The sequence below is a fragment of the Cuculus canorus genome, chromosome Z (genome assembly GCF_017976375.1).
Source record: "Cuculus canorus isolate bCucCan1 chromosome Z, bCucCan1.pri, whole genome shotgun sequence".
NCBI lineage: Eukaryota > Metazoa > Chordata > Aves > Cuculiformes > Cuculidae > Cuculus > Cuculus canorus.
Genome location: NC_071441.1, coordinates 27,360,323 through 27,382,022, shown reverse-complemented (window position 1 = coordinate 27,382,022; position 21,700 = coordinate 27,360,323). Strand labels below are relative to the sequence as shown.

At 43.7% G+C, this 21,700-nt stretch overlaps 1 protein-coding gene across 4 annotated transcripts in view; it reads right to left on the bottom strand.

Moving 5' to 3' along the window:
* Window positions 1-457: 457 nt before the first annotated feature.
* Window positions 458-21,700, bottom strand: part of LOC128850504 (AN1-type zinc finger protein 5-like) — a 33,346-nt gene continuing 12,103 nt past the window's right edge. The window contains exons 1-5 of one of the 4 annotated variants that reach the window (XR_008447925.1): window positions 4,191-4,718; window positions 3,060-3,157; window positions 2,811-2,974; window positions 2,257-2,365; window positions 1,813-1,950 (exon numbers count right to left, since the gene is read on the bottom strand). Coding sequence is in view for 1 of the 4 variants with exons in the window: in XM_054055091.1 (XP_053911066.1) it covers window positions 1,802-1,950; window positions 5,499-5,624; window positions 11,925-12,006; window positions 12,644-12,655 (369 nt within the window). In the remaining 3 variants the exon portion in view is untranslated. Of the gene's footprint in view, window positions 1,951-2,256; window positions 2,366-2,810; window positions 2,975-3,059; window positions 4,719-5,498; window positions 5,625-11,924; window positions 12,007-12,643; window positions 12,656-21,700 lie in introns of those variants that run through there. The other 3 variants (XM_054055091.1, XR_008447923.1, XR_008447924.1) reach the window with 3 other exon arrangements.

Below are 21,700 nucleotides of genomic sequence, written 5' to 3'. Positions count from 1 at the left end.
TTTAGCCTAGAAAGTGGAGTGGCAGGCAGCTAAGATGTCTTGAGTCCAATTAAGTAAGTACATTTAGCTATTACGCTGTCAGTGACTCTAACACTTTCCTTGGACTTAAATACGTCTCATGAGCAACACAGCCTTGGTGGTACATTAAGCAAACGTGGCCCTGGTCTGTCACTAGGGAAGGTCGTCTTATGCTGACATTTCAGCTTGTCTTACACCGAGACGGTCACTTTATAACTACAATATATGATATTGCAAACATCAGGCTTCTGTTCAGTTGAATTCTTTGAGGATGAATGTTAACTGGAAGAATATTGAAAAAGATGACTGAACTTTATATACAAAATTCCTTAATACGCACATAACTCCCTATATATATATCTCTAAAAAAACCCAAAACACGCAAAACAACTAAAAAAAAAAAAAGAAAAAAAAGAAAAACCCCCAAACTAAGAACTTGCTCCACAGTCATACTAACGTAATTGAGAATAGTTGTCACCTATGTATAGATTAAAAATAGCATTGTGCTGCAATGGTTGTGATCCAGCTTCAGGAGCATTGTCATAGGAACTCAGAAGGAGGAGGGGGACCTCTGGAAATATCATCACTTGGCACAGCCTATGGGTAACTTCAACAAGTCTTCCCAAGTACAGCCTTTGCTCATTTGAAAAAGTAGACAGTGAAGACTGAGACACTCAAACGACCACAATCAGTACTATTACCCATCCTGAAACACTTTGTAACATGACAGTATCAAACCCAGGCACGTTCTCCTCAAATATTAATTTACACGGCATTCCTAAGTTCAAAAGCAATAAGGAGAAAAACATTTTATGCTGCAGTGGAGTAGCTGATTAATAAAGAAAGGTAGAAAAATGGTAATTTTGATGCTTTAAAGCAGTTCCATCATTAAGTTATAGAATTAATCCTGGAAAATGAAGTCCCAGATCATTTCTGTGTTCCCTAACTGGAGCTATATACAGTGGCTGCAGTCATAACTTACTGTATGAGTATCAGCTGACTGGTGGGATGTGTATTATCCATTTCAGATTTAAGTGATTTTTACACAATGAATATGTCTTCCTCCAAAACAATATGCTGTGTATTCTGTCCTTCTTCTCAATGGGAAGGATAAATCTGGCACATTTAACTAACAGTATTGGTTGCTGAACCTGACAATAATTCTGCCCAGGTCTGCTGGTGAAGATGTGGATAGAATGTGTCGTCAGGGTACTGGCTCTATCAGGCTCTATTGTAACAGATCCACTGAAAAGATGTTTTGGAGATGAATGAAAGAAACCTTCAAAGTTCATTGCTAATGCTTTCCTTTGCTTCCTTTAGCATGTTGTTGTCGTCTGCTGACATTTCAGTCAGGCCATCAAGTAATCATCTGTATTTCAGTTGGTCAAGCAAGTTATCTTAAAAGAAGTTGCAATATCCAAACAAGAAATAAGGACACAGGCAGCCTTAGGCATAAAGATGACATCGATAAGAACTTGCACTAACTTTGCACCTCAACCTCTATAAGGTCACCTTCTGATTACAGCAATAACTAAAACCAAAGAAAAATCAAAGGAAGTCTTTCTTTCTGTACACAGTTTTTATTACTTGCATAATAACAATACAACATAGATGCTGGGTAGCATGACTATGCAAAATACATAAATATGAACTAACTCTACGTATTTTAATATCTAATAACTGAGAAGAACAAAGTGAGAAGCAAAAACCTGAACATTTTTTAATAACGAAGTAAAAAACGGAGACTGAACAAGTTAGTCAGTCTTTTCACAAGGGGGCTGACTTATATTCTCTGGATTTTTTCAGCCACCACAACTGGATTCTCTTTCTTGATTTTTTCTGCGGCTTCTGCTTTGTAATCATATGCGCAGTTATGTCTGTCAGAATAACGGTGAAATCCACAAAATATGTTTCCACATCGGCAGTCAAATCCTGTATAGAGAAAAACAAGCAAAATCACTAAGAAGCTCTTCATATTTATTTAAGCTCTAAATTAAGGGTTTAGTCAGGCAAACCTGTAGCACGTGTCTCCAGATAAATCAACATCAACCTTTTAAACGTCGCAGTACTAAGTATTTTCATCAGCTATAGCTTGCACAGATCCATAAAGCACTGTCAGGTATACTGTCCCTTTTCCCCCTGCAGAAACTCGCCGCAATAGTGCAGCACCGATGCAGGGCTTCAACTTGCTGCACACTCACAGCTCATTCAAACCTCAGAGTAATACTTTCATCTTACCTTGGTTCTCCAGGTGTATCAACAGCATGTTCACAGTTGTTTAGGCTAGTGCCTACTCCCTGGGTAGATGCAGAATCTGAGGTAAGACTGTTTGAACCACCGGCTGCTCCTACATCGAGAATTTGACATGTTAGTTGTGAACGAACTGCAGAATACATGTTAATAAAATAGTCTCTTAAAAAGCTTTGAATTGCCTGCCTACAACCTTCACTGCTACTGGGTACTAATTCTTATTTAAAGACAGGCTATACTGTTAATAATAAAAATATAGAGATTGTGTAAGCATATGTTAGCAGAGGAGGCGAAGTGGGAAAGCAAGGAATGGCTGAATGCCAAGCAGAACAGAACACATTACACAAAAATGTATTTTTATAAAGTCTACTGTAATTTAAAGTAGTATTCTCTTTGATAGTCACTGTTCCAGAACACAGCATTCAAAAACTCTCCTGAAAAATGTTCTTGGATTCCTTGTCATCCTCTCTAAGTTTTATTTTAAAAGAAGTAAAATAAATAAATAAATAAATAAATAAATAAACAAAGAAAAAGCCACCCACCCTCACCCATGGGGCTGATTCTGCCACTATTCTGCTGCAGCGGAAAATGCTCTCTGTAGCAAACAGAACACATCCCGTTTGTCCTAGCATCTCCATAAAATCCACATCCCGTACGACACAGCATAGGCGCTGGGGTCTGGTTTGTCTCCCGAGTCATCCTGGATCTGTAAATTAAAACAAAGCTCTCCATTAGGAGCTGGCAGGACACCAAAATCAATTACAGGGCTTTAGAACTGTACGTCTGCTCACCCCGCCTCCTAGAAGTGATATCAGCATCCTTAAAGAGGGTTATATAGATGTTAATATACCATTCAATACTGCAAATGTATTTTTGGGTTTTACTCTTCCTGGAGAAAGAAAATTAACAACTTAGAACATATTCAACAGCTTAATGACACAGCCTACACTCTTTTTTTTTTAAAAAAAAGCCAGTTAAATCCTTTGTCTTAATAAAGTTCTAGCAAGACTTCTGAGACTCTCGTGAGCAGACAATGCTAATTCTCTGCCGTGAAATGCAAAAGTTAGGAATAAAAATACTTCACCTTCACTGCTGGTTAACCTCTGCAAAGCAAGGTTAGCAGAAAAACTGAATGGCAATCAAATCTTTTATTCCCAAGGCCAATAAAACTGGCACACTGTAATCAAGCAATTTGCTACAAATTGAGGACATGTAAGAATATTGCATCGGTCCTCTCAAATTTAGATTTAGTACTAGCACTTGGAGACCTTTTAGAGTAATCTCTGCATTGCTGCCTTCCTAATCAGTAACAGACACAGTAAGAGACATATGGCTGCTGATGCTTGTGAGAAATCAAAACTGCTGAAAGGAAACTCAGTGCAGTTAAGTAATCAACTTATGTTCCACTGGTATGACAACTGCAATTAACAGCTGCCTTCGTCTAGTTAAACTACATTTCTGTGTTCAAAGTAAAACAAAGTAAACAAGAAAACCAGGAAAAAGTAAACAAGCAAAATTCATCTGCTTGCCTGCTTATGGCCACCGCATCTCATTTTCCAGGTACCCAATGCTGTATTATTTTATGCCTTTCTAACATCCTCCAGCTACGGTTTTCTTTCAGGGCTACAAAACAGCTTGACACTGACTCTGACACAGTATCACAGTCATAGACTGTCAGAAGAAACCATGACTCATTCAGAGAACCTTAAGAAGTCTTGTAATCTGCCGTAGGCCTACGTCCACGTAAACAGAACTACAGACTGCACTGTCTGCCCTTTTACGAAGCAGGCAAGCTCAAAGTACTGTCACAGAACAACAAAATCCCTTGGCTGGAAAAGACCTTTGACATCATCGAGTCCAACCATACCTGTCCATTACCAAATCATATCCCTAAGCAGTTCATATAGGTGTATTTGAAATACCTCCAGGGATGCCAACTCAACCACCTCCCTGCGCAGCCTGTGCCCGTGGCCGATAATCCTTTTGGTGTCAAACACACTGCCATCACCAACCACAGTGGACTTTCTCCGTTTCCAAAGTGGTGCACTGTGAACGCTTTTCACCACTTACTAAACCTAGCTTTAGGCGCCGATGCTGGTTTGAACCAACGCCACCAGAGTGTGCACAGCTCCTTTGTCAGCACATTCTTCCACTACTTGCAACGCACGCCCCTAACTCAAGGAAGCCGTGCTTTTCCAGGCCCTGAACGGCACTCGGGAGTCACCCGTGCCTGTCCCAAAAGCGCCTGCCGCCACGCACTCGCCCCACGCCGGTCACGTGGGCGGGGCCTGCGCTTCCGCGCGTCAGAGGGCAGCGGCGTCAGGAGCCGTCACAGCAGCTCTGCGCCCAGCCTGGCGGCCAACTCTGGCCACCCCATCCTTCCAGGGGTAGCCGAAATCCCAGTCAGAAAACGCAGCGCCACCGGCCGGTCACCACCTTCGCCGTTTCACGGCGTTTGAAACGCTTCGCTGGTGTGGGACAAGGACTCGGAGGTGATACCGGCGATGGTGGTTACCGGAGGTGGCACCAGCGGGTGGCGATACCGGCGGTGCTACCGACGGTGGCGGTACCGGAGGTGGCACCAGCGGTGGCGCTACCCGGAGGTGGCACCAGCGGTGGCACCAGCGGTGGCGGGTGGGTACCGGAGGTGGCACCAGCGGTGGCGCTACCGGAGGTGGCACCAGCGGTGGCGGTAGCAGCAGTGGTAGCGGTGGTAGCAGTTGTAGCAGCGATGGTGGTAGCTGCGGTGGTGGCAGCAGCGATTCAGCAGCGGCGGTGGCTGCTGCGATGGTGGCAGCGGTGCCAGAAATGCCTTATATTCTGACTATATTCTCTTGATTTTTTCAGCCACCACAACTGGATTCTCTTTCTTGATTTTTTCTGCGGCTTCTGCTTTGTAATCATATGGGCAGTGTGTCTGTCAGAATAACGGTGAAATCCACAAAATACGTTTCCACCTCGCAGTCAAATCCTGTATAGAGCAAAACAAGCAAAATCACTAAGAAGCTTTTCATATTTATTTAAGCTCTAAATTAAGGGTTTAGTCACTGAAATGGGGATATGTTCGTCAACTCTGACACAGAGAGTAAGAAAAATGAACAGTTGTACTAAGTTGTTTAGATTCTGAATAAGCAAGTAAGTTTCACGGTATAGGTATTTCATTACGTTTCATCTAGCAAGTGGCAACTAATCATCATCATCTGTTCAAAACTGACAAAGTGTTCTCATACCTAAAAGGCCAAGCTTCTTTCTGCATGTGAAACATCTGTTCTTCTTTGGTTTGGGCAGTTCAGGAGCTCTCTCTTCACTCTGAGAAGTACTAGGTTGAGAAACTGATGGGCCTGGTTGAGTGACAACTGTTAAAGCAAGCAAAAGAAATAAAGGATAAACTTCTTTTTCCTGAAGTTAACTCGCTATTGAGTAGCATACGGTATTCCTTAAGGATTAATTGCCCCTATTAAGACCTGAAGTTTGCCGTCTAAAGTACTACATAGACTAGTCTATGGAAGTGTGAAATAGATGGGGATTTTTGGATACTCTCTTCTTCTCTTTTGGCCTTACACAAGTCAAACAGATTTTCCCCACAATTCCACCGGCAAGAAAATAAGGCCACTTATTTGTTACACTTAGGCAGGCGTTAAGGGCTTGGGAAAGCACTTCCAGAAATGTACACACTTATTTCTTAAAAAAATTGTATGATCAAGAGCATTTAATGTAAACCAAAACCAATACCATCACAGCTAAATTTTCTGAACAGAGGGGAATATCTGTAGAGAATAAAACTAATAGGAAGATATTTTTAGAAACAAAAGAAATTCAGTAGTGTGCTACTAACATAGCATGAGATTACTCTGCCACTACATTTTGTGAAGTCAGGTGCCTATACCAGTTCACCCAATACAGCAGACAGCAAGTCACTGATATTGTGATAGATCCAAAACACAGCTACAAACCACATAAGGTTCAAAAGAGCCCTCATGTTTTCAACACCTTTCAATATTATAAAGAACAAAGTGCAGCTTTACACTGAATATCTGTATTTATGTATTCAGTGTTAAGTGTTCACGCAGGCATAGTCAAAACGAGTAATTTTTTCAAATACCCTCAGAGAAACTTGTGTCACCTTTTAATTAAGTTCCCTGAAGGACACAAATTTGTCCTTTTGTGAGTTTTTATGAATCTGTTAATTTTGTTTTAAAAAGTATATTTTTGAATCCAAGACTTTTAATATAGTCTTCATATCTAAGCTGAAACAGAGGAAAGCTGAGAAAGGTGTTAACACGCACAACTTTAACATCTGCTCCTGGTACAGTTCTCCTGAACAATCCCATCTGTATGATGACATCTATTGTTCTAAAATGCAACAATCTGCAAAATGCATTCTGGAATAAATGGAAGTACATATGCCTTAAGGACTTATTTGTAAGCAACCTCATGCACATCGGATGCTAACAGAGAGAGATTCTTTTGGATCAGTAACCACTGTATCCCATGAAAAGTGGACTTTTTTGCAGACATGAAGAAACAGTTGCATTGAGTTTTTTCTAACTTTACGCTTCTTGCTTGGTTTTTTACAATTGCGTTTGCATTACCAAGTTCACAGGTATTTTGGAAAAACATCTCGCTATTACCACTGACACCAAGAAAGCCTCATAACTCACTGTACAATAAGACAGCACCAAGTCAGAACTTCATGCCTCCAAACCAAGATTTAAGTGACAAGCTCTCAAAGATAATAAGGAATCTTCAGTGCTTATCACCAAAAAAAAATCATGCAATAAAACAACGGTTGCTAGTATTTTCTCATACATTATAGCAACAGCCCTGAAAAGCAACTAAGGCCATTTACTACTTTTATTTTTTGTTACCTTGAATAGATATTTTTCAAAAACATTTGGGAAGTTCAGTGTCAGTGCCATTTTGCCAAGTCTGGGGGATAAGAAAAACTGTTCACAAGCACTAGTGTTATAATTACTGCTGCTATTGGTACTTTTTGGAGTAACTACTCATGGATGATTTTGGGTTTGTGAGAAAACAATTTATTCTTTGCCTGGATGATTAATATTTTCTAGACGAACAAATACAATCCTCGGTTCATCTGCCATAGTAGATGAAAAAAAGTAATCAGAACGCTCACAAGCTTTGCAATGTGGTGTACGAGTAGCCAAGAGCATACACGCTGTTTCAGATAGGTGCAAACGACAATCTATAAGGGGCAAATCAATAGTAACCTGAAGTCACTCAAAACACCTACTAAGAGAAAATGAAGACAAGAGGAGGATAAACCTTTATCACTGCCTATCATGCCAACGAGGAAGCACACGTGGAAACGGCAGCTTCCCAGGAATCACCAAGACAGAAAGACAGTCTCGTAGATCATGCTACCACAAAGCAAAGTCACTGTGAATAATCCCTCTCAGAGAAAATGTTACAAACGACCAGGTATTGTTGGTCCTTGACATGAAGAAACTGTGGAACTAGCAGAACCGGGAAGTCATTAAACTGATACTAAGGAACTGCAGAAGGCACATTCCCTGAAAGGGCTGCTGAACAGGACCCTTCCCGCACAACTCAAACGTGTTCCATGAAGGAAAAGCAGGACATAATATGCAGTAGTGAACTCTAAAAGGCCCCAAGACAAGAGGAGACACAGCCCTCTAAATCCAAATGAAAAATGTTCAATTTTAATTATTCTCCAGGAATAAAGGAGTCTCCTATTCTTTTACACCAGCAGAGTTAAGTCTGATAATGAGTTTTTGTCATGCTAGCCCTCCATAAATGTGCTTGTGAATAATGGCTAGGACAGAGGCAAAGCTGACTATCCTGCCCCTTACTTAAAAAGTCCTGAACAAATATACTTTCTCATCAACCTGTGGCTTAGATAAAAAGTACTGTAAATTATAGTCCTTTGCCATGACATACAGAGCCAATATAAATTCATCACATACCATCCTGACAACTCCTCATTGGCACAAGAAGCCAAATCCAACCGGCCAAGTAAAATTCCCGTACTCATACATTAATTAATGCTGTGCCAGAAATCCAAGTGTTGATCATCAGGCTAAGTGCTCTACGTCAAACACCATGGAATGAAAAATTGGACAAATACTGGATGTTGGAAAACAGTAGTTATTAGTACTTGTAGACCTGCTTCCTCAGTAACATGTTGAGAAGCAATCTCCTCAACTGCTGTAACAGGTTTCATCACTTAGTAACTGAGTTCCTGTCGGTACGTAGCCCTCTCCATCACCATGGTCATTTCCCTTCCCAACCTTACGCTCAACCCAATCAGGCTTACTTCACTTGAATTTTAGCAGATTTATTACTACAAGGCCAAAAAACCCCGAGGCAAAGATTTTCAGATTTAGGCAGGCCTTTATTAACTATTATTTTGTCCTTAAATTATCTGTAGGCGCTGCAAGATGCATTAACATGATGTACAAGGAAGACTTGTTGCTGATCTACTAGGATAATGAAGACTAATATAACCCAAATATTGGAAGGGTATCCGTACCCACGCAAATACAGGCATTGTGTCATGAGTTTTGGAAAAACTCCCTTCACCTGTGGTCTGAAGACGCATCTTTACAAAAGGCATATGGGAACAGCAAGGTTACTGATGAGAGAAGTTAGGCACGTGTCACACATGAAGCTAATCAACCTATATGCAGAAAGTTCACTGGAGAAACAAAGCTCTTTTCAGACCCCAAAGTATTAACTCACAGTGCCTATGTGGGGCTACCACTCAGAATAAAAAAGCCATTCATGTAGTTATCATCTTGAGCCTACCGATCTTGTAACCTAGCTGTCTACTCAGCAACTTACAATATTACCTGCAACACACTGTGCATATCACAGACAAAACACACTGGCTCTATCTGCAATATAGGTGAGGGTAACCCATAACAAGCATCTCAACCTGAATGCAAGACAGCTGCAAAATGACTCTAATCATACTGGCTTGGTAGAAAGCCAAGAGACAAGTGTCTTCTGAAGACGATTAACTTAGAAGTAGTTCCGACACACAACTGCACGGAACACATGCCACCACTCAACTACAGACTTGCAAATAACAAGAAGTGAACTAAGAAATCACAAGTTACAGGAAACACAGCACCTTAGACATATGATTACAACCACCTCGGTGTGTTATATTCAACTTGCCTTTCTTCCTTTAAATGTCAAGATACAATTGTCTTAGTATGCCTATGTCGTACGGCCTAGTGCCATATTTTTTTCTGAATGAGAATGCAGGTTGCAACCTCAACATGTACAAAGGAAAAAAACCAACTCAACAAAAATCAAGAAAAATAAACACATTAGGCTTCATTGTTGTCAGCTTCACTACGCTCTCAAGTCAGTTGCTTAAATGGCACACAGCACAAAATAAAATAGCACGCTACAGACTGCTGAAAGAAAACCCTAACAGTTGACCAGATGCAATTCCATTTTTAAATTTCTGGCTTGTAAGGGAAAGATCCAAAATTTCATTTGCTAGAGAGAATGCAACTTCATACCCTTGAAGACATTTAAAGGAGAGCAAGCTACTTTGCTTGAAGGCTACATTGTTTGTTCAGGATCTGTTAGTATCTGACAACACCAGCATGAAATTCAGCTGCTAGGTCAGACTGCGCTAAGACTCTGTTTTCATTAGCAATTCCATGACTGTGTCATTATCTTCAAGGATTACACCTCACAGAAAGTATTAGCTGTGTTGTTATGAGGCTATGTAAATTATATCTACCATTGTTTCAGTTCCTCCTTGAGAGGAAAAACATTGGATGCTGCTGGAAAAAGGAAGAGAAGAAAAGCGCAACTAGTCCAGACATGACGGATTTCTGTGAAGTCTAGGGCAGCTTCTCTTGCTGAGAGACAAGTGATCAGTGCACCGCTAAACACAGCCAACACTCCATGTAGTTTAGGTGTTCAATAAACTCAAGAAGAGCATTTAAGGACATCACTGCTATGTTGTCTGTGGTTTATGCCAATCTGTAACATAGCAGCTGAGGCCTGTCTCACGAATTTTACAGGTATGTACTCATGAAGGCAATTTTGTCCCACAAGTTTTTGAGACACGTTTAAGTTCTCTAGTAGTTTTTTCCAGTGATCTCTACAAAAGCCTGTGACAGCTTTTACTGGTTGTGAGATTATTTAAAACGGTATCTACGTATCTTGACTGCTTTTGCAGTTTTTTCCAGTTTTCATTAACAGAGTGCTGTATGACACTACCTGTCATAGAGCAATCCACAGTACCTGAAAGACAGGCAAAATGTCAGCAGTAACTGAAGACTGTCCTTTACGCCTAGAAAAATGACAAACTCCTGCTACAAGTTCTGAAGGAATAAAGTCACTTATTACTTCATCACTGGTACCATTTTATGCATTCCTCTTTCCTGCTTGCTACATTTCAGGTACGAATTTGTAACAAGGCAAGATTAGTTCATAAATATCACAGCACAGACTAAATTATTTTTAAGCTACCTACAAAACAGCTCTTCAGATGACACCTGTTATGGAAGTTGATACCTGCAAAAATCTCCTCTCAGTCCTTTACATAACCAAACCTCCAATATACGGGCGTAAGGGTACTTTAGTTCATGTCCCAGAATCTGACCTCAGCATGACTTATCACGAACAGTAAAACCCTCTGTACAAATACCGAGAAATTAATACTACCTGCCAGAGCACTCTTATCTGGTAAAGATATATCTAGATAGAAATCACTTTAATACAGTGCTGAGGAGCATCTTCTGCAATTTACATCTGGCTTCAAAACTGAAAAAGTTAATTTTATTGTCAGCTTGAATGAACAGACTTCATATTAAACATGAACTTTTAGTGTTTTATGAGTGTTCAAAACTAAAATCACATGAAAAAATTAAATTACATAAAAAAGAGTGGATATGTGCAAGCATATAACAAGTGTGTTACAATATCCGGTTAAACAAAAAGATAGAATTCGGTCTCTTAGTAGTTACAGCAAGAAAGCTGCCCCCCTTACCTCCTCAAATAAGTATTTTACATTTTGAAGCTAAATACTGAAACCTTCCAGTACAAGAATAAAGCTTTAAATTGACAGCGCACACCCAGCAAATTAGGCTGCAAGTAACCTACCTCTAAGGAATACTGCTTTGCTTATATTTACTCATTACCCAATTAGTTCAAGAATCCTAAACAGCTTTTTTTAGTATTTTAAACCACTATTGCTTCCCTCACAGCCCCACTCCTCTGTAGAATGGAATTTATTAACAACTCCATTCTCCAAATGCAGCAAGCCATTTTGACTGCTGCGAGTCAGCAGGAATTGTACTGCTAGATAATACACAGAACATCTCAACATTTCACTTCCATATGGAATCCCTTGTTCAAATGCAGTTTTAGAGTGCATTACTTCTAAAAGTGAAGGTTTAGGAGCCAAAACCACCCTTGCAGGTTTTGATTTTTTTTTACTAACATCAAACATGTTCTTAAACCTCTACTATGGCACTAGTCCTTTTTCTTGATTCTGGGAAAGTACTCAAAAAACCACCCTTAACAATCCTCTTCAGAGTTGTTCAAGACCATCACCACAACAGGAGATGCCTACTTAGAAAGTAAACAAGCTGCCGGATTCCACTAAGTCAATAGTTCTACACAGTGTCACTCTGTACGCATACCTGGCTCAATCTCTGGCTTTGCTGCTACTTTCTCCTCTCTTGCAATGTTCATTTCTGTCACTTGCTGCATTACAGGGCAAAGCTGGCAACAGGCACATTTCTGTTTAAGTATAGTGAAACACATTAGTTTTGCATTTGTAACAAAGCTTAAACTGTCTAGACCCATCAATAAACTACCTGTTCAATCGCTACCGATAAACATTTCTGACCTCTGTTTCTACCACCTTCAAAACATCATTTTTTCCTCAGTTTTAGTTTCCCGTAAGAAAACAGGCAAACCTGTAGCACGTGTCTCCAGATAAATCAACATCAACCTTTTAAACGTCGCAGTACTAAGTATTTTCATCAGCTATAGCTTGCACAGATCCATAAAGCACTGTCAGTATACTGTCCCTTTTCCCCCTGCAGAAACTCGCCGCCAATAGTGCAGCACCGATGCAGGGCTTCAACTTGCTGCACAACTCACAGCTCATTCAAACCTCGAAGTAATACTTTCATCTTACCTTGGTTCTCCAGTGTATCAACAGCATGTTCACAGTTGTTTAGGCTAGTGCCTACTCCCTGGGTTAGATGCAGAATCTGAGGTAAGGCTGTTTGAACCACCGGCTGCTCCTACATTCGAGAATTTGACAATGTTAGTTGTGAACGAACTGCAGAATACATTGTTAATAAAAATAGTCTCTTAAAAAGCTTTGAATTGCCTGCCTACAAACCTTCACTGCTACTGGGTACTAATTCTATTTAAAGACAGGCTATACTGTTAACAATAAAAATATAGAGATTGTGTAAGCATATGTTAGCAGAGGAGGCGAAGTGGAAAGCAAGGAATGGCTGAATGCAAGCAGACCAGAAACACATTACACAAAAATGTATTTTTATGTCTACTGTAATTTAAAGTAGTATTCTCTTTGATAGTCACTGTTCCAGAACACAGCATTCAAAAACTCTCTGAAAAATGGTTCTTGAGATTCCTTGTCATCCTCTCTAAGTTTATTTTAAAAGAAGTAAAATAAATAAATAAATAAATAAATAAACAAATAAAGAAAAAAGCCACCCACCCTCACCCATGGGGCTGATTCTGCCACTATTCTGCTGCAGCGGAAAATGCTGCTCTGTAGCAAACAGAACACATCCCGTTTGTCCTAGCATCTCCATAAAATCCACATCCCGTACGACACAGCATAGGCGCTGGGGTCTGGTTTGTCTCCCGAGTCATCCTGGATCTGTAAATAAAACAAAGCTCTCCTTAGGAGCTGGCACGACACCAAATCAATTACAGGGCTTTAGAACTGTATGTCTGCTCACCCCGCCTCCTAGAAGTGATATCAGCATCCTTAAAGAGGGTTATATAGATGTTAATATACCATTCAATACTGCAAATGTATTGCTAAGTAACACAGCTATGAAAAGCAAGAAAAAGCACCATCACTACTAAGAAATAGCGTACTTGTTGGGCACTGAGCTGTATGTGCAAGTTACAACCAAATTCAATTTGAGAGCCAAAGAAGTCCTTCATTACAAACCTCTCAGCTCTAACAGGGATATGCATGACAAGGAAGACCAAGTTCATACCTACTAAACAGTTCTGGCAAATAACATAGCTGATTTTTCCTCTCATCAGCAGGAGAGCCCCACTTTTTCACTAATGCTGATCCTGCGTAATTTTAATGCTAATTCCAGTATTTGTAGTTCCTGCTTTCACTGTGCCTTTGTCAAATAGAACAAAAAAATCCCATAAGCATTGGAAGCAGCCATGTAGAGTCTGTACTCCTATCTTCAGGAGTTTCCAAAACAAGGCCATGAACTCTGCTCATATTGTGTCTGACAACTGATACTGAGTATTAATTGGCAACAACGCGTGTACAACTGGCGCCTTCAACTAAGAATATGAAGTGCATTTCTAAAATAAGTTTAGACCGAGTTTTACTCTTCCTGGAGAAAGAAAATTAACAACTTAGAACATATTCAACAGCTTAATGACACAGCCTACACTCTTTTTTTTTTTTTAAAAAAAAAGCCAATTAAATCCTTTGTCTTAATAAAATTCTAGCAAGACTTCTGAGACTCTCGTGAGCAGACAATGCTAATTCTTCTCTGCCGTGAAATTGCAAAAGTTAGGAATAAAAATACTTCACCTTCACTGCTGGTTAACCTCTGCAAGCAAGGTTAGCAGAAAAACTGAATGGCAATCAAATCTTTTATTCCCAAGGCCAATAAAAACTGGCACACTGTAATCAAGCAATTTGCTACCAATTGAGGACATGTAAGAATATTGCATCGGTCCTCTCAAAATTTAGATTAGTACTAGCACTTGGAGACCTTTTAGAGTAATCTCTGCATTGCTGCCTTCCTAATCAGTAAACAGACACAGTAAGAGACATATGGCTGCTGATGCTTGTGAGAAATCAAAAACTGCTGAAAGGAAACTCAGTGCAGTAAGTAATCAAACTTATGTTCCACTGGTATGACAACTGCAATTAACAGCTGCCTTCGTCTAGTTAAACTACATTTCTGTGTTCAAAGTAAAACAAAGTAAACAAGAAAACCAGGAAAAGTAAACAAGCAAAACTCATCTGCTTGCCTGCTTATGGCCACCGCATCTCATTTTCCAGGTACCCAATGCTGTATTGTTTTATGCCTTTCTAACATCCTCCAGCTACGGTTTTCTTTCAGGGCTACAAAACAGCTTGACACTGACTCTGACACAGTATCACAGTCATAGACTGTCAGAAGAAACCATGACTCATTCAGAGAACCTTAAGAAGTCTTGTAATCTGCCGTAGGCCTACGTCCACGTAAACAGAACTACAGACTGCACTGTCTGCCCTTTTACGAAGCAGGCAAGCTCAAAGTACTGTCACAGAACAACAAAATCCCTTGGCTGGAAAAGACCTTTGACATCATCGAGTCCAACCATACCTGTCCATTACCAAATCATATCCCTAAGCAGTTCATATAGGTGTATTTGAAATACCTCCAGGGATGCTAACTCAACCACCTCCCCGGCGCAGCCTGTGCCCGTGGCCGATAATCCTTTTGGTGTCAAACACACTGCCATCAACCAACCACAGTGGACTTTCTCCGTTTCCAAAGTGGTGCACTGTGAACGCTTTTCACCACTTACTAAACCTAGCTTTAGGCGGCCGTATGCTGGTTCGAACCAACCCCACCAGAGTGTGCACAGCTCCTTTGTCAGCACATTCTTCCACTACTCGCAACGCACGCCCCTAACTCAAGGGTCAAACCATCGTTATCCGACGCTTAAGAAGCCGTGCTTTTCCAGGCCCTGAACGGCCTTCGGGGGTCACCCGTGCCTGTCCCAAAAGCGCCTGCCGCCACGCACTCGCCCCACGCCGGTCACGTGGGCGGGGCCTGCGCTTCCGCCCGTCAGAGGGCAGCGGCGTCAGGAGCCCTCACAGCAGCTCTGCGCCCAGCCCGGCGGCCAACTCTGGCACCCCATCCTTCCAGGGGTAGCCGAAATCCCAGTCAGAAAACGCAGCGCCACCGGCCGGTCACCACCTTCGCCGTTTCACAAGCGCAGCCCCGGCGGGTGGGTGCTTCATAGAATCACAGAATCACCGGGTTGAAAAAGATCTCTTGGATCATCACCATCCCTATCTGCCACTAAACCACATCCCCGAGCCTCGTCTACCGTGTTTTAAATACCTCCAGGTTGGTGACTCAACCACCTCCCTGGGCAGTCTCTGCTAGCGCCCAATGACCCTTTCTGTGAAAAATATTTTCCTGATATCCAGTCTGCATCTCCCCTGGAGGAGCTTGAGGCCATTCCCCCTTGTCCTGTCCCCTGTCACCTGGCAGAGGTACAACCTCCTTTCAGGTAGCTGTAGAGAGCAATAAGGGCTCCCCTCAGCCTCGTCAAGGCTAAACACCCCAGTTCCCATCAGCTTCAACCCAGCCCTTGCACCTTATGGGGAGGGAAAGAGAAGGTCTTCATTGCGCCGCCGGCAAGGAGCTGGCCTTGCCTGTCAGGGTAAGCGCTGGGACCTCCCGCCACGAGGAGCAGGAGCCCATTGAGTCAGCGTATTCTGACTCCGGCCGGAACACTTCCGCCCCGGCCTCGCGCGAGTAGGAGGGGGACCTCGCGCAGCCCGGCTCCCCACCCCCCACCCACCACGCGCGCGGGAGGGGGGGGCGAGGGAGGGGGGGGGAGGGAAGAGGGGGAGGGGGGCGAAAGGAGGGGGGGGGCGAAAGGGGGGGAAGGGGGGGGGAAGGCGGGGGGGGTGAAGGCGGGGGGGGGGGGAAGGGGGGGGGAAGGCGGGCGGGGGGGGGGGGAAGGGGGGGGTTTCACCGCGGCCCATCAGAGTGGAAGCGCCGGGCACTTACCCGGAGTGCGTGTGGGACAAGGACTCGGTGGTGATACCGGCGATGGTGGTACCAGGAGGTGGCACCAGCGGTGGCCGTAGCAGCAGCTGTAGCCAGTGGTGGTAGCGGTCGTAGCAGCTGTAGCAGCGATGGTGGTAGCTGCGGTGGTGGCATCAGCAATTCCAGCAGCGGCGGTGGCAGCAGCGGGCAGTGGCAGCAGCGGTCGGTGGCAGCTGCGATGGTGGCAGCTGCGATGGTTGGCAGCTGCGGCGGTGGCAGCTGCGGCGGTTGGCAGCTGCGATGGTGGCAGCTGCGATGGTGGGCAGCTGCGGCCTGGTGGCAGCTGCGGCGGGTGGCAGCTGCCACCACAGCGGCGGCGGTGGCAGCAGCGGCGGTGGCAGCTGCGATGGTGGCAGCTGCGGGCGGTGGCAGCTGCGGCGGTGTGCAGCTGCGATGGTGGCAAGCTGCCACCACAAGCGGCGGCGGTGGCAGCTGCGATGGTGGCAGCTGCGGCGGGTGCAGCTGCGGCGGGTGGCAGCTGCGATTGATGGCAGCTGCGATGGTGGCAGCTGCCACCAAAGCAGCGGCGGTGGCAGCAGCGGCGGTGGCAGCGGTACTGGAGGTGGTACCAGCGATTCCAGAAACGCTGTTGCCGGTGATACCGCTGGCGGAGGCGGGACTCGGAGATCGCGGTGTCGAAATTGGTGGTGAAGGTACTACCAGCGATTCCAGAAATGCTGTTACAGGTGATACCGCTGGCGGAGGCGGAGAGGGAGGCGGGACTCGACGTCGGCGGCGGCGGCGAGGGGCGGCGGAGGCGGAAACCACAGCCAGCGGCGGGGCTACCGCCACCGCCACCAGTGAGTCACCTTTCTGTCCCTGCAGCAGAAATATCTGCCGTGTTCTCCGCAGCGCAGTGAGCTCACACGCCTGATGAAACGCGGGTAGGTGCTGGGGAGTCGGCAGCACGGGGCGGGACGCTGGTAGGGGGGGAGCCGAAGGCGGGTACGAGGTGGGGGAGCGGGAGGCGGAGGAAGCCGACCGCCGCTCCCGGCCTCTCGCTCCGCCTCCTCTTTTCTCCCAGTCGCTTTTGCCTTTCGGGGCATGCGCGCTGCCGGCCAAGGGGCGGAGAGCAGAAATAGGGAAGCGGTTGGTGGAGCGCGAAAGAGGCGAGGAACGAGGTGCGAACGAGGGGAGGCGAGAAGGACGCGTCCTGCTAGCAGGTAGCAGTCAGCAAACTGCAGGCGCGCGGGCAACGTCGGTGGGGTACGTAGCTAAGTCTGAGGTCTGTGCCTCGCTCCGTGCAATGTAATAAAGGACAGGTCGGCCCCTGCTGGCAGCCCGCAAATGTTCACATCTGCCCTCGAGTTGTTCTTCGCCGATATAGGTGGCTCCAGAGAGCCGGCATTCTTACATGGGCCTCTTAACATGGTATTGGGAGGCGCCTGGCTCCGTTGCGTGGCCCTTGTCTGGGTACAATTTCTTATGTGTAAAGCAGTGCTAAAGTATACAGCAGTAAATATCGAGCAACTTTTTAGGGAGCATTGGAGACTGTGAGCAAGCTGTGGTGACAGAGCAGCCTAAGAGGCAGTGAGGCTGCCTGCTGGGTGGTGATTCTTTCGCTGGGTGACAGAATCAGAATGCCAGGATCATTTAGGTGTGAATAGACCTTTAAGATCAGTAATTCCAACTGTAAACCTAATACTGCCAAGCTCGCACTAACCTCTTTTCCTAGACACTTCACTACGCATCTTTTAAAAACCCCCAGGGATGGTGACTCCACCACTTCTCTAGGCCGCCTGTTCCAATACTTCACAACCTTTTCAGAGAAGTGATATTTCCTAATATTTAAACCTTCCTTGGCGTAACTTGAGGCAGTTTCCTCTTGTCCTGTCACTTGTTACTTTGGAGGAGAGATGAACGCCCACTTCACTACAATCTCCTTTCAGGTGGTTATAGAGAGCGATAAGGTCTCCCTTGGCCTCCTCTTCTCCAGACTAAAGGGCCCCATTTCCCTCAGCTGCTTCTCAGTACTCCAGACTGTTTGCCAGCTTTGTAACCCCTTGCACACGCTCCAGCCCTTCAGGGACTTTCTTGCAGTGAGGGGCCCACAACTGAACACAGGATTCGAGGTGTCACCGACGGAGGGGGAGTTCAGGACAGAGATAAGGAAGAATTAGTTCGGAACGCTAGCCAGCATTTACAGAAATGGAATGATCGGGTACAGAAATCGAATGATCAGGTACAGAACTCAAATGATGGGAAAAGGCCGGCCCCTTCCTTTATGAAAAATTAAAACCTAGACTTAGTGAGTGGGATCTCCCCACTCTGGGTAAAAACTTATATGTAGACTTGATGCAGAGAATAGTTACGGAATTAATCCTCACAGAATCAATTAAGTTGGAAAAGACCTTTAAGATCATTTGCAATTGAGCACAGAGCATCTGTTGTTAATGCTGGAAGGAGTGGCTTTTTTTTTTTCTAGCTGGGACGTTAAACTGTAATGAGAGATGCAATTATTCAGGCATAACTGACTGCGCTGAGAAACACACTATTGCTACAGTAAAGAACAGTGAGACATATTCTCTGGTGGAAAAGAAGTCTTTTGACAATAGTGTTGTTTCAAATATTTCATCAGTTTCAGTGGAATTTAACTATCACCTTGGATAGAAAAACCTTCTTCACTAGGAATTTTCTCAGCTGGTGAAATGTATCCAGCATGGGCTTTAAGTAAAAGAGTTCATATCTCTGAACATTCAGTGAGACAAGTGCTCACTGAGAGATCACAGAAGCAGTGTTTTTGTATCCCTATGTCAGTCTGGAATAATTTTCTGGGATGATGAAAAAGAGCTGCTCCGATCATTAGTTCGCGAATTACCACTTCTAGGGTATACACAAAATGCAGCTTAGCCTGTTAGCACCATAAAGTTGTTGCAAGCTAATGTTTGTTCTGTGACCTCTCTGATAATTAAAATGCAAATGAACAAAAAGAAAAAAAATATATGAAAAAGAAAAGAAGAAAGAAAATAAAATTTCACCCATTGCAAATAGAACAGATTGTCTCTTGGCAAATGTGATCTGTAAGTCCTCCTGGGAGTATTAGGCTGTTGTGGGACTAGGCACGAGGTGGCTTGAGCAACTCTTGCTTCTACACAATATGTCTTCTGTGAATCCACAGAGGACTTCAGCCATTCTACTAATAACTCTGGCCCCTCCATCTTCATACTAAAGAAATCTCACCCCCTTCTCATTTATTGAAAATAATGAAATTGGAGAAAAACTACAGCAAAGCGGAGTGGGGTCAGGAACCCCAGAGCTATTGACAGTGTTATGTTCTTCATGTGGAGAAAGGAAGGGTATGTCCTTAATGGCACACCGTCCACTGCTTGGCACACCTATCCTTCTGCAGAGATAACCGTACTCTTCCTTCCTATGTAAGGATGTAACAGGGACTGAGTCAGATCAGACCAATGGTTTATCTAGTACAACTGTCCTATTTCTAGTAGGACTGATAAACGTGGACCCGCAGTAGGATAGCAAGACACAGCAGGAACCTTCCCCTCTAGACCCCACCTGCTTTCAACCAACACACCAAAGATATTTAAAACCGACTTGGCAGTGAGGGTGTGTTTGGTTTAGCTCCTTAGTTTGTCTAATCCCTTTCTGAAACTTGCACATTTTTGCTTGATATCACATCCAGTGACTGTGGGTTGTAGCTGTTTTTTATGTGTTGGATAGTACAATCATTTCTTGTGTTTGTTTCAGACTGAGTGCCTTGACACATTCCTGCTTCCTGGACTGCATGTTGTAGTGAATCATGCACTGTCACCTTTTCCATTAGCGTCACTGTCCTTCAAACTGGTTTCAATGAAAAGCTGGAATGTTTTCGTGCTTCTTATCATCTTGACTTGGATTTGTCAAAAGGGTTTTTTCATGTATTTATTTTGCTATTTGTTTCAACAAAGAAAGCTTAGGGATGGACAAGCAAATTACACATGAAGTGGACGGGGTTGGTTTCACAGAAAGCATAGAGTAACAGCTACTTCTACCTATCTCCCAAGCAAAACAGATCATTTCATAGACCTGGAAGCAGTGGAATATTTTGTACCTATTGTGCAAGGGGAACAACAGCTTGAGATGTACCTGTCATCACGAAATGCCTGGTATCCCTGTGCCAAGGCCGATGGATATGTTGAGCTGGGCCTTGCTGAAGGACGGCATCACATTCAGGGTTGGCCAGACTTTAGACAAAATATTGTACGCTAACATCATTGTCTTCATCCAACTCTGATTAACAGTATCAAGTGTCCATGTTTTCTTCCTCCCTGTACAAACGTGTGGGATGATAAGGGCTATGAAGAAGAGAGCAGTAGCTGTATGCCAGAGCATAGAAAGAGAGGAGAGAAACAAGGGGAGATTTCCTTTCTCTGCACTGGTCCTCCAAGTACAAGAAATTGTCCTCCGAAGTACAATGAAGTAAGCATTCAGATATCATGGTGACAAACGTGGAACAGGTGGACGAAATACACGCTCTTGGTATGTAGCAAGGGTGTTTGTAATTTGTTATCTAAACTGAAGATTATCACGCAACCCCAACATTCTCATAGAAACAAAGACCATCAAAATTTCCCCTGGCTTTCCCTTGTGGAAGAAGGTTCAAAATGGAAGTCCTAGACATTACCAAGAACCACTTTGTAATAATACTTCAGTGCTTTAAAAAGACTTATCCATCCTTTCACACCAAAGGGAAAGAAAATCAGCATGGAGCTGTTGCTTCTCCTGTCTTTGTCAGAACCCAGGAAAAACTAGCTGGACTCTTCTTCTACTGCTTCCCTGCCAAGAGGAGGGATATAGTGGATGTTCATCTCTCTTAGCGTTGCGATTCATCTGCTGGGCCTGTCCCTCTCTGGAGAAAAGAAAGACACTGCTGACTGGCTGCAAAAGTCTAAGCAACTTCCTCTGATATTCAGAGAAAGACTGCATGTTATTACTCCCCTCTGTGATGCTCATTCTCCCTTGGGGGAGTTAAACCTTTCTGCGCACACAATTTTACCACATACTTCCAAAGTAACAGCATGGGAAAATGCTTATAAAGGGGCCTTTTGCCTGTTCAATAGAGAACACTGCACCTTCCTTACTAATATTGCCTAAATAATTGCTTTGAGAGGTTCAGTTATTTAGCCAGGCTTCTGAAGTGGTGATTGTATATGTGATGCTAGTGCTAAATGCACTAAACTGTCCTTTACATTTCCGGAGCTAGTGACTCGCTGCATTCACTAAATCTCTACATATTTTACCCCAAAATATGGGAGCTGAGCTAATGAATTTGAAAGAGATATTTAATAAGCAGATTCCTCCACTGCCCCCACAAATGCATGCTAATAATCAGACAAATTAAGCATGAGCATGATCTGTGTGGTGTCTCCCACTGGCATAAATAGCTCCTACTGCAC